This window comes from Triticum urartu, chromosome 2A, assembly GCF_056163025.1.
Source record: "Triticum urartu cultivar PI428250 chromosome 2A, HENAU_Tu73, whole genome shotgun sequence".
Classification (NCBI taxonomy): Eukaryota; Viridiplantae; Streptophyta; class Magnoliopsida; order Poales; family Poaceae; genus Triticum; species Triticum urartu.
Genome location: NC_141874.1, coordinates 766,957,166 through 766,970,168, shown reverse-complemented (window position 1 = coordinate 766,970,168; position 13,003 = coordinate 766,957,166). Strand labels below are relative to the sequence as shown.

Genomic DNA, 13,003 nt, shown 5'->3' with positions numbered 1-13,003 from the left:
GCCTCTACATGCATAATTAGGATGCACACAGCCAAACACCAGCAATCTGACAGACAAACAGAAAGGTAAAAGGATCACAATTTGGCAGCAGTAGAGTCCATAGACCAACACTATGCCCTATGTCGAAAGAGATGGTGGGCCGATCTGAAGATTATGCATGCTACCACCGATGTTGGGTAAAAACCTCAGTAGCCACCTCCTCGCCTTGAACAAGGAACGGTTGGTACTCCGCTCATAGGAAAGCGAGTGCGTACAACGGAAAACAAGCTGCAAAGGAGAAGCATTTTTGTCATTAAAAACAACATCATTTCTAAACGGGTGGCGATCTTGATTTGGCGAGGGTGGGTGGCTGTAACAGTACTCTCTTGAAGGTGCTCATAGGAGTAAGGTGTGTGTGCGTGCGCTCATAGGAGCGAGTGTATGCATGTATATATGAGCGCTTGTGTCTGTATTGTGTTGTAAGAAAAATAGTAATTCCTAACAAATTTGTTGTCATCTCACAAAGGGGCCGGCTGAGGGGTCAGCGGAGCGGATAAAAGTAGTTTATTAGGGCATCTCCAGCCGCGCCCCCAGGAAGGCCTCCCCAAGCGTTTTTTTTTGCGCCGGCGCCGAAAAATCGGCCCAGTCGCGTCCCAGGAGCCCGATTTTCGCCGGCCTGGGCCAAAAACAGCGCCGGCGGACCCAGGCTGAACCCGGCGCGTTGGGGGGGGGGGCGCCCGGGCGAACTGTTTTGGCGCGAAACAGCCGCGGGCCCGCCGCGTCAGGGACACGGCTCTCTTCTCGCCCCTTCGTCGCCCTCATCGCCTCGTTTCCCGCGGCGAATCAATGCCGTAACAAATACTAGGTGCATATGCACCCATTGTCTAAATACACATTTTGGAAAGTTAAAAAATTCGGAACAAAAATTCCGCGGGTATATCTGGACATTCTGTGTGCATGCACAAAGTTTCGGTGAAAAACGACATTTTTTGTGGCTTTTGTAAAAAAGATAAAGAAATGCAAAATGAATAGTTGTAATAAAGCATTAGAAATTGTCTTTTTTACAGAAGCCACAAAAAACCTCGTTTTTCACCGAAAACTATGTGCACGCACTTAGAATGTCCGGATATACACGTGGGATTTTTGTTCAGAATTTTTTAAAATATGTATTTAGACAATGGATGCATATGCACCTAGAAGCCATTGCCAATTTCCAAGAATGAAGCTAGAAGTCAAGAATCAGATATCAATACATATAGAATGTACGTGCATTTGACTTCAAGTTTTTTGGGGGATCATATATTCCTTGGCAACGTGAACTCCTAAATATACTCGGCTTCCTCCCGACCGAGTAAAAGTTGGGGACTCTTTTTCATGCCCCACCCCCTGCTACGTTGTCGCCAGCGCTAGTGCTAACGACTACCCGCCCTACCCAGCCGCTTCCCTTCGCCCTCGCCGCCCTTCTGCCTAGTATGAGCCGGTTGCTGGCCGACGCCCTTATCGTCGCTGGAGTCGAGCTGAAAATCCGCACCGCCACATCCACCCCGTCGCTGAAAACCGGCTCGGATCTTTTTCCTCGGAGCTTCACTACTCCTCACTATACTTTGCTGGTCATCTCCATGCCTCGTCGATCGCTAGTAGCGGCTCAACGTATCTAGCCGGCCATTAGACCTCACTATGCTCTACAAGGTGGAAATGTCAGTATAAAGTCCACTGCAACAAACCAACACTCATTCTTGATGCTATTGCATCAGAGGATCTATTGATTTGGCATTCATTCATCTGATTATTGGCTCTCACAATGACCTGAATGTGTTGTCGAGATCACAACTGTTTGCTAGGCTTGTTGATGGAGAGGCTCCTCCTTGCAACTATATGGTCAATGGTCGTGAGTACACGATGGGTTACTACCTTCCGGATGGCATCTATCCTTCATGGGCCACATTTGTCAAAACAATTCCGCATCGAAAAGGTAACAAAAGGTCTCTGTTGGCAACACGGCAAGATTCAACTTGGAAGGATGTGGAGAGAGCTATTAATATACTTCAAAAGCATTTTGCCATCGTCCGTGGCCCTGCCGAGTATTGGAACCCCAATGTTTTATGGTAAATTCTGACATGTTACATCATCTTGCATAACAAGATCATTGAAGATGAGGGATGCATGCTTGAGAACTATCGGTACATCACCAATGGGGATTCCGTTGAGCCAGAGCACGATGCAAATATGATACAGAGATTCCTCAAAGAGCATCGCGGGATCAAGAACCAAGAAGTTCTTTACCAGCTCCAAGATGTTCTTGTTGAGCATCATTGGCATCTCCATAGCACTTTGTAGTTGTACTTTTATCATGCTATTTACTTCATTTGAACGCTTCGGTGTGTTTGAATTTGTAATAATTTCGTTTGGAAACTATGAATTTGTAAAGTGTGTGAACCTTAATATGTTTGGATTTCATATGTGTGCAAATATGTACGTTATAATGTGCTATGTAAACTAGAATTGGATGATTTTTTTTTTTGAAAAAACAAAATTTTAGAAGATTGGTTAAGAAACGACCATTTCTTAGAAAGCAAATCTGCTCCACTAAAGGATGCTCGGCTAGATACTCCTCAGAATTTTAGAGAGTACATGTTTTTAGGCATAGTGATACAAGACTCCTTTGCGCGGGTTAATTAAAACATAACTACACAACTACACCTTAATGAAAACAGAATATCTCATAAGCTAGCCCGTGCATTTGTGTGGGCCACTTTGCTAGTTATAATCAAACCAGAATATTTCACCCCACATAAGTCAGTATAGTTTGTTTTAAAAAAAAGAGAAGGCAGTAAATAGTTGGATAACATAAGCTGCAGGTACTCAAAACACTTAGATAGATGGTCGATACACAGATACTTCAACATGTCATCGTTGGTGCACTATTAACTGGATAACATAAGCTAGATTTGATACGGAAATTCTGCAACAACACTCTACATCGATCAGGGTACAATATCCCTCCGGTACTAGCCAAGCTCGTCCATGGGAAGGAGGGACCAAGCAACAATGATCTCCACCACCCTAGAGTTGCCAAGTGAGCATTTCCGCTTGCTTACTTGGCATTGCTGTACAGGAAAGTTCACATGACCCTGTAGAGGAGTGCAACCAGCATTCGAGTAAGCTTGTATGCAAACTTTCAATGTAGTATGTATATCCACCGAAACCACATTCCTTGATAAATGAATGTAACCATCTGAGCGTGTGGGCATTTCTTTGCCGCGAGATTCAAGCAGCACAACTTCCGTAGGCGTGGAATCAATAGCCTCTTCAATAGAAGACAAGGAGCAAGAAACTCGGCATCCATACTTACAAGGCCACTTTCCTTTGACAACGCGAACACCAACAATGGTGGCCTGGATTGCTTTAGTAAGCCCCTCAAGGCTTAACTCTGCCATACAACAACGGCTGTAGATCAGAATGGTGGAACACCGCCTGTCAAAGCCGTAACTATAGCTGGAAGTGAACAATGCTGTATCTTTAGACTCTGCTCCGTACTTCATTTTTAGTTGGACTTCAAACATAACACGATCTTGGGCCACAATTGCACGTGACGGGCCAATCAAGTGCAAAAAAGGGTCCTGCAAGCAGCATCATCATTATTCTACTATACTTAATAGAAACAGACTAATCAAAAATTAGATTGACACTGTACATACATCTTGGGTGAGTCGTTGGCAGTTAGCCTCGGACCCGTGGAAGAGAATGTTGCGGTTGTGGTCAAAGCAGTCTCGTGCGGCAACCACGCCGTAGACATGGAGGGGCCAGTCTAGATTGGGATTCAGGTTGACGATTTTGATAGAGTAGATCTGCAAGGCGCGGCCGACCGTACAAGAGTATGGAAATGTAGCAGGCGTGTGCGTAAACTGCATAGGACTCCATGTAGCTGCAACACCAGATTAATTAAAATAAGTGAGTGCGGACGTGGAAATCAATCAAACTAGTCGAGCGACAAGGAGCACCAAGAAAAGGAATTATTTTTGGGAAACTGAGTCGTCATAATTAGAAGAAAAAAGCATTCTTATCTTACTTGTGTCATAAAATGTGCCATGAGCTGGCGGTCGACTTCCCCACGTAGACTTCCAGCCGGAATAGTGAGAACGAAGACGCCAAGGAATTTCGTCGACGTCCTTGTAGTCATGAGGGGGAGATATGTGGTTCTTTATAAGCTGTGAGATGCTAAGCAATGCGGTGGACATGAGACGCATCTTTTGGAGCTTGTCCGAGCGCATGTCGACTTGAGAATTCCTCAGAAGCGATGCCTGGGACTGAATCCGACGGCGCAACCCTTGCGTCTCATGCACCAGAAAGCCGAGGGCCTTGTCAGGATTATCAACAAGGTAAGCCGCCAAGTCGACGGCCTTGTTGATTTGTTGTTGGGTACTACTAGTATTATGCATCTCCTCCTCCTCAACGCAAAAGTTGGACATCTATCTATCTATCAATCTGCGCGCTTGACTCGGGAACGAACGTACGTACGTGATCTCCCTCCCTGCTCTGTATCTGTATGATATCTCACGGTACGGTGGCGACAAAGAGCGCCGGCCGGCCAAGTATTTATTCTGTATCCTCGGATTCCTCCGGGACGTGAGGAGGTACCGTACGTGCTCCGCCTCCGCCCCGGACTCGCACTCGGTCTCCGTCTTGTGGCCGGATGCCGAAACCGTGTCGCTCTCCATGTCCTTCACCTCGATCCTGCCTTGCCGCAGTGTGCCTACGCCGAGTGGTGGTGGTGTCGCCTGATGCTTCGTTGTCGCTGGAGCTCGAGCAGAATTGCCCTTGTTCCACGTCGTTGCACACCTCCGCCTCCGCCTCTGCCGCCCACGCTTGATGGAGAGATGCGTACATCCGTGCTTACAAGCCGAGGAGGAGGAGCAGACTATGGTGCCGATCCCGTGGCAGACTCAGCCGCATATGCCAAGCTTGTAGACCAACCAGGTACACATGTACAGGTGCAGGAAATATGAAGGAAACCCCTTTTACAATGAGGTTAAGAGAAAAGGCTACATGGCTATATAAACTACTCTACCCCCCCCCCCCCCCCCCCAAACTCATGGTGGAAGAACAACACCGAGTTTGGAGAGATAGAAGCCATGTTGTGCTCTAGTTTGGGCCTTTGTAAAGAAGTCCGCCAGCTGTAACTCGGAAGGCACATACTGAAGAACAATAACTTGATCCTGCACACCAGCACGCACATAAAAAACATCAACACCAATATGCTTGGTGAGCTCATGCTTCACAGGGTCGCGGGCAATGCTAATAGCACCTGTACTGTCAGAAATAGCAGAGTAGATGTAGTGACAGAAACACCAAAATCATGAAGTAACCACCGTAACCAAGTCGCCTCTGCAGTCAAAAGAGCCATAGCTCGCAACTCAGCCTCTGCACTCGAACGGGAAACTGCGGTCTGTTTCTTCGTCTTCCAGGCAATGAGAGAACCACCAAGGAAAACACAGTAAGCAGAAAGTGAACGGCGATCCGAGGTATCACTAGCCCACGTAGCATCCGAAAAGGCCTGAACCTGTAATGAACTGTAGCGAGGAAAGAATAGACGGTGAGAGATCGTGCCATGAAGATATCGGAGAACACGAAGAAGGTGACTGTAGTGGACTGAAGTGGAAGCAGAGACAAATTGACTCAAAATATGGACTGGATAAGAGATATTTGGACGAGTGGCAGCTAGATAGACAAGACTCCCAACAAGATGACGGTAACGCGTCGGATCAGACAAGGGGTCACCATCAGTATCACGGAGGTGAACATTGAGCTCCATGGGAGTCTCAACAATGCGCTCATCAGTAAGCCCAGCACGAGCAAGAAGATCCTGGATATACCTTTCCTCGGAAATAAAAAAAAGCCATCAGAGGTAGAAGAGACTTCTATCCCAAGAAAGTACCGAAGAGGGCCAAGATCAGACATAAGAAACTGCTCACTAAGATGGGCCTTCACAAAGGCAATATACTCGGGGTCGTCACTAGTGATGATCATGTCATCGACATAGAGAAGAAGAAGAGTCTGACCACGAGCTGAAAGGTGGACAAACAACGCTGGATCATGAGCACTCGCTAAAAACCCAGCGGCAGTCACCACAGAGGCAAAACACTCAAACCAGGCGCGAGGGGCCTGCTTAAGGCCATAGAGAGAGCGACGAAGACGACATACCAACGCACTGGTGGCCCTGCGACTTCCCGCCGTCGCGTCGGAGAATGTCCACCTCGAGGTCGCGCTCGCCGCGCAGCGCCTGGCGCAGCAAGACACCATGGACATAATCACCCACGTACGCGCAAATCGTCCACAAGGACTACTACATGCAAGAGGAGGACGATAGGACGCTGGCCTTCTTGGACCGCAGGGCAACCTTGGACGGCATTGTTCAGAAGCACGTTGAGCTCGCCGCCAACGCCGCTGCTCCTCACACGTCGGTTGGTGACCCGGCGCACTAGTGCGTGAGGATGTCGTTGATGGATCCGTATGTATTTTTATCTTTCCGCCAAATCCATGTAGTAGTATATGGTACCACTAGTAATTATCTTACCTTTCGCATCAACTTCATAATTTTCGTATGTACTCTATGCATGAACCGCACCAGAACCAAACTTCTAATTACTCTAGGGAAAATCGCTATTTCTATCTATCGGTCGCGCCATGGAGCAGAACCAAATTTTACAAGTTACAAGTTCAAAAGGAAAAGCCTGCCGTGTTCGCATCGCACCCCCACACGGTTGGTCCGACACGCCACTCAAGGGGGAATGCACTAGTAGAAAAAGGGTCAAACGTGAAGCACATTAGTGCCGGTTTGTATTTGAGCCGGTACTAATGGTACCATTAGTGCCGGTTCGAACGGATTTGCATTAATGCCGGTTCGTGTTGAACCTTTAGTACCGGTTCGTGGCACGAACCGGTACTAAAGGGGTGGTGGCAGGCTGGCATCAGGCCGGGGCCCCACGATCACCTTTAGTACCGGTTCGTGGCACGAACCGGTACTAAAGGTCTAACCTTTAGTACCGGTTCGTGCCATGAACCGGTACTAAAGGGGTCTGACGTATAGTATCGGTTGGAGACACAAACCGGCACTATAGGGCAATTTTCAAACTTGAAAAAATCATAATAAATCATCCTAATTCAGAAAAATACATATAATATATCAAAATTTGCAGAACAAAAAGATTGATCTGCTGAAACACCCAGTTTTCCGTTTCGACAATTTTTTAAAATCACAAAATTCCAAAGGGAAAATAGAGTTTTTGGGCGTTTTAGACGTTTTTTGGACGTTTTTAGCGTTTAGTGCTAGGGTTTAGATTTCAGTGTTTAGGGTTAGGTTTTATGATCTAAACCCTTAGTTTTTACTGTTTAGCATAGAGTTTCCGACGTTTTAAGTCCCGGGTTTAGGGTTTAGGACAATTTTTGAAATGACAAATTGTAAAAGGAAAAAAAGATATGCTCTAATTTATGTTTTTTTGAATTTTGGTTAAATCTTGTCAAACCGGTCAAACAACTGATTCAAGAAATATAGAGTGTTACTAAATAATTACGCAATAATATTAGTGTTACTAAATAAGTATCTCAGTTTTTTTGAATTTTGTTCAAATCTGGTCAAACTATGGTCAAACTATGGTCAAACTACTTATTCAAGAAATATTAGTGTTACTACATAATTATTCAAGAATATTAGTGTTACTAAATAATTATTTCAATTTTTTGAATTTTGGTCAAATCTGGTCAAACTATGGTCAAACTGTGGTCAAACTATGGTCAAACTTATTCAAGAAATATTAGCGTTACTAAATAATTACTGTTTTTTAGAATAATAGTTTCAAACTCAAACGGTGAAATGTGTGACTTCATGCTCAAGGTAAATTCCTGAGGGTTAATAGGATTGACATCTTACTATTGTCAGGAAAACAACAAGTGCAGACTCGGAAATGAAGGAGAATAGAACCTGAAAGTTAAGCGTGCTCGGGCTGGAGTAGTGAGAGGGATGGATGACCGGTCAGGAAGTTAGATGATTTGGAATGAGTGATCCACACTTGAGCAGTTAAGAGAGGTGATTAGAGACTAAATCATCAAATAATTCAGAAAAATTAAAAATAAAAAAAATCAAATTTTTTTTCCAAAATTTTCAAAAAAAAAAATTCAAAAAAAACCTTTAGTACCGGTTGGTAACACCAACCGGTACTAAAGGTCCCCCGTACCAGGGCACGAGCTCACGCCACGTGGTGGCACTTTAGCGCCGGTTCGTGCCGAACCGGTACTAAAGGGGGGGGGGACTTTAGTGTCGGTTCCATAACCGGCACTAAAGGCCCTTACAAACCGGTACTAATGGTCCGTTTTCTACTAGTGATGCGTGCTGTGTTGCATTTTCACTTACAAGTGGGACCGCAGTTGAGCAAACCGACTATCGGCAAACCCCCACCCCGCTCACCGCGCGATGGCTGAGAAAACAGGAGGGAGAAGAGATGGCTGTAGCATGGACTCCAAGAAAATTGGTGTCGGATGGGACTCCTGTGGGTGGCGTGTGCCGTACTGCTAGACGTGAATGCTAGTTATGGCCCATGCCACCCCACTCTATCGAGCCTATATCGAGGTGCTGGTTACATAGAACAAATTTCCCGGAGTCCGTGCTCAGCCCTCCTCTATCTCTCTTCTCAGCCAGCCAGCAGACGCGCGGAGCCCACCATTTGTTTGCTCATATGCGGTCCCACATGTCAGTGAAAATGCAAGAGGACCCACTGAACCTGCACATCTTTCACCTCGACGTGCTGGTGATGAAAAACAAATCCAATAAAGATCTTCGGTGGCCGCTTTTGGAGTTACTCAAGAGTAGTAAGATTCTATTTACAGTTTAACCCAAGATGCACATCACATGGCTTCAACTACCACTCCATTTTCTTGCATGACACGACCTAGATGCTGGATGTCCCACGTGTCGGCAAAAGAAGGAAGAACTCGACCAAATCTTCGGTTGTGCTCTCGGATTAGACTAGTTGTGCTAACTTAAAATTTTATTGTGTAGAATGGATGCAAGTTTTGGTATTGGGAAGAAGAGTACATCGATATATTAATAGAGCGCAATTTAGTAGATGTTCTAGCACTTTTAGCTAGCATAGAGGCTAGAGATGAGACTAGTACACTTGTTGATAGAATAGAGGCTAGACATGAGACTAGATGCGAGGAAGCAACGTCTACTTCTTTATTACACTCGAAGAAGAAAGAAGCACACAAGATCGAGCCTCCGCAGATCAACAATGAATACATCGAGAAGGCACTAATCCAACTTATAGGAGCAGTTATGGAAGTTGGATATCTTCTAAAATGTATTCTTGTGGTTCTTGTTTTCTTTGGTCTTGCTTTTCTAGTCAAATTTTGATGATGTATTTCCATGTACCAAAAATCAATGATGAAAAAAAGATATGTGTTTGCCTAGAAAAATGTATGCGGCTGGGATCCGTCCGCACGTTGGGCGCACGGCCACCGCATCCAAGAAATGGGACAGACATGAACCCATTGCCCTACCCAAACGGAGAGAATCCGGGCAAAACGAAGGTCCGTTTGGGGTCGTGCGTTGGAGTTGGCCTTACAAGTGGGACCGCAGTTGAGGAAACAGACTATCGGCAAACCCCCACCTCGCCCGTCGCGCGATGGCTGAGTTAGAGAAACGACGAGGTTGAAGAGATAGTTGTAGCACGGACTCCAAGAAATATGGTGTCAGATGGAAGTCGTGCTGGTGGCGTGTGCCGTACTCCTGGACGTGAATGCTTATTCTGGCCCATATGCCACCCTACTACTATATAGTAGTAGTATCGAGGATTCGAGGTGCTGGTTACGTACAGCGAACACATATTAACATATGGCCCACCTCACACTGTAGCCAAATTTCCTGGAGTCTGTGCTAGGTTAAAAAGTGTTCTTTGTGAGGGTGGGTGGCTGGTCTCAAGTTTAAAACTTATTGTATTACGTATACGTATACGCAGACGTAGAGATAGTGCAGCAGTTCTGAAAGTTTGAACCCAGACATCAGAATGCAATTTCTACTGGACTCATCCGAGGACCTAGGATGATGGGATTCACAGCTACAGTAAAAACACCCGCCCGACGCGCGAAGCATGTGAAGCTAGTACAAAGTGTACTATTGTTGATTGGCCTCATCTGATAACCTATTGCAATGCACGTACAATTATGTGTTCGGAAAATATTTTTTGCCTCGTCGCAGCACCCACTCAGAGAAGCGACTCGAAAGCCTTTCATAAATTTAGTAAGTTTATCACAGGCATATCATTTTATTACATACAACAGGTCATCAACCCACAACGACAACGATGATACATTATAAATACTAAAGTTTTCATCACACAACAAATAACAAGCAATGAAATGAACTTCAACTAAACCAATCCTCGGCGTTGGAAACGCTTTCTTTGAACCACAAGTGATACTCCGGGAAGGGCCATCTACTGTCAATCTCGAGACCAATGCTTGAATGATCATCCAGGCTGAAGCGGCCTACTATATCACGACTAGGGTAGGGAACCACCGAAATGTCCGAGGTATAGATATAGTTGCTCCTCGTAAATGGTAGTAACGTTGTGTCAACAGCAGTTGGATCGCCTTTCACCATCATTGGATAGTTTTGTCCAAGGAAGAGAGAGTTTTCTCCAAGACTATCAATACTGTACCAGGGAGAAGGTGTTGGCGCTAGCACACTAATATCCATCCCGAATACCGTGCAACGGGTGTTGGAATAGGTCCGGAGAGTGCGACCATGGGAGACAACACCTGCTTCCTTAGTAGTAACATCAGCAGTGGGCTATATACAGACAAGAAGGGGTGATCCATCGGAATAAGTTGCCAGGCGCCACTGAGTATATGGGCCCTGCTCGTCCTCATGCTCGTGATCATAACCATCGTCATCTCCCCCTTGGTTATAATTTTTTTCAAGTATAGGTGGTGGAATGTTCACCGGACCTTGGAAACACAAGAAGAAGGTTAATTAGTAAGGCTGGTTGTAATGGAGAGTATCATATACTAGTATCATGCATATGGTACTAGTGTATGAGACTACATCCGTAGTGCATAGTATCATATGTTAGTATCATAGGATAGTCATTTATTGCCATGCATGACACATAGTAGCACATCATTTAATATGATACGGTGTCATGATATGATACTCAACCCCCTCTTTCTTCATTTAATTCCATGCCACCTCATCAAAACTTCCTAGTTGGCATGCATGATACTACCTATGATACTCTCACTACGAGCAGCCTAAAGGGAAACTTGCTAACTCGTATGCATGTGGATGAAACAATTATAATTACGATGGAACACAAACGTACCGAAACTACGAGGATCCCGTGCAAAAACAGTGCCACGAGTGGTGGAAGCAAACACAAAACCCTCGTATTGAATTGCATCACAGTACACATCCATGTATAGAAACTGATTTTTGAGCAATATCCATCCAATCGAACCACGAAGGACGGCAACAAGCTTGTCGAAGATAGCAACAACTACATAGTTCCTGTAATGCCAAGAGCGGTTGGGAACTCCATAAATTGCTATCTTCCATAGAAGACAGTCACCATGATCGTATTTGAACGTGCGTAGAATACCGGTGTCACTACTAGGGAAAACCCTAGTAGTAGCGCGGGTTTAATGCCCACTAGTAGCGCGGGCTGCCGCGCTACTAATAAGGCGCTACAGCTATTACTTAGCAGTAGCGCCTGCCGCACGCGCTACTGCTAAGACACATAGCGGCAGCGCTTGTTCTCTCCCGCGCTGCTGCTAATCTAGCTAGTTGCAGCGTGTTTACTATCCATCGCTACTAGTATTCTTTTTTTCTTTTTTATTCTTTTTAGTGTATTTATACGCCGTTATACAAATTTTGGTACAATACCAATTATGAGGTTTATATCATTATGTCCATAACAGTGGTGGATTAGGTTCAAGTGGAGGCAATATGTGGTGCATGTCAAAAGTATACTACTAATCCAAACTTGATCTAGTTTAGACTAGTAGTATTTTCGATGTGCACCACATGTTGCCTCCACTTGAATCTAATCCGCCAGCACAAGCTATTTAATCATCATCATAGTCATTGCCACCAACAGTATTTATTTAATCACCATAGTCATAGTGCAGCACACCATCATCTTCAAACTCATTCTAATCACCACCAACACTAGCTAATAATAATCATCATAGTCATTACCACCAACACTAGCTACTTAATCATCATAGTCATACTGTAGCACATCATCATCTTCAAACTTATTTCTAGCTAGCTAATCACTCCTGCTGCTCTCTCTCAGGTAAAATAACATAAAACATGTGTAGCTCTCCTCCTTCATCAAGTTGGAGCATGCAGATGAACATGTCTCCTAATCGTGCGCTGCGCTTCTGATTGCTGCCCCCTAGTACTTCTCTGCACTCCTCCATCACAAATTTGGTCCAGTCTTTCCCTATTAAGCATCCCTCGCTATTAGAAATCCTGAATGCACTAAAGTGCATTGTAGGATATCTTGGCCGTAAGCTAACAATGCTCATGGTACCTTTAGTCTCGATCCCATGAGGCACAACATTCATCGGGAGTCCCTGTTGAAGAACATCGTATAGTAACATACTTAGCAATGAAGTTTAGCTTAAAAAATAATGTATGCAAAAGATGCACTGAGGACAGATAGTCAAAATCTTACCATCTTTCCTAAATAGATGTGACCGTAGTTCATTACAAACACTATTGGTCACACGTTTTTAGTACTAACATTTCTAAGTGCAGGAAGAAAATTTGTCTTTACAGTATCAAGATTCTCAAGCCATGAAACATAATGACTTAGCTCCTCGCAGTCTAGTTCAGCACTGGGATAGTAGTAGGTCCTGTCTACCAAGCGCTGGACATGTTTGCTTGAACGGAAATAAGCTGACAATAGAAATTAATTGTCAACTATTTTTGAATAAACAATATCAAAGACATAAATATGGTTGA

The 13,003-nt window shown here is 44.8% G+C and overlaps 1 protein-coding gene across 1 annotated transcript; it reads right to left on the bottom strand.

The window, feature by feature from the left end:
* Window positions 1–2,987: 2,987 nt before the first annotated feature.
* LOC147988097 (uncharacterized) lies at window positions 2,988–3,890 on the bottom strand. The gene is made up of 2 exons (XM_087545628.1): window positions 3,678–3,890; window positions 2,988–3,599 (listed from the first exon to the last, which is right to left on the bottom strand). Exons 1-2 carry the CDS (start codon window positions 3,888–3,890, stop codon window positions 2,988–2,990), a joined length of 825 nt encoding a protein of 274 aa, XP_087401754.1.
* Window positions 3,891–13,003: the final 9,113 nt, after the last annotated feature.

Coding starts and splice junctions, on each gene's coding strand:
- LOC147988097 (XM_087545628.1), bottom strand. CDS start 3,890: ATGCAGTTTACGCACACGCCTGCTACATTTCCATACTCTTGTACGGTC. Junction 3,600..3,677: donor GCCAACGACTCACCCAAGAT/GTATGTACAGTG, acceptor TGCTGCTTGCAG/GACCCTTTTTTGCACTTGAT.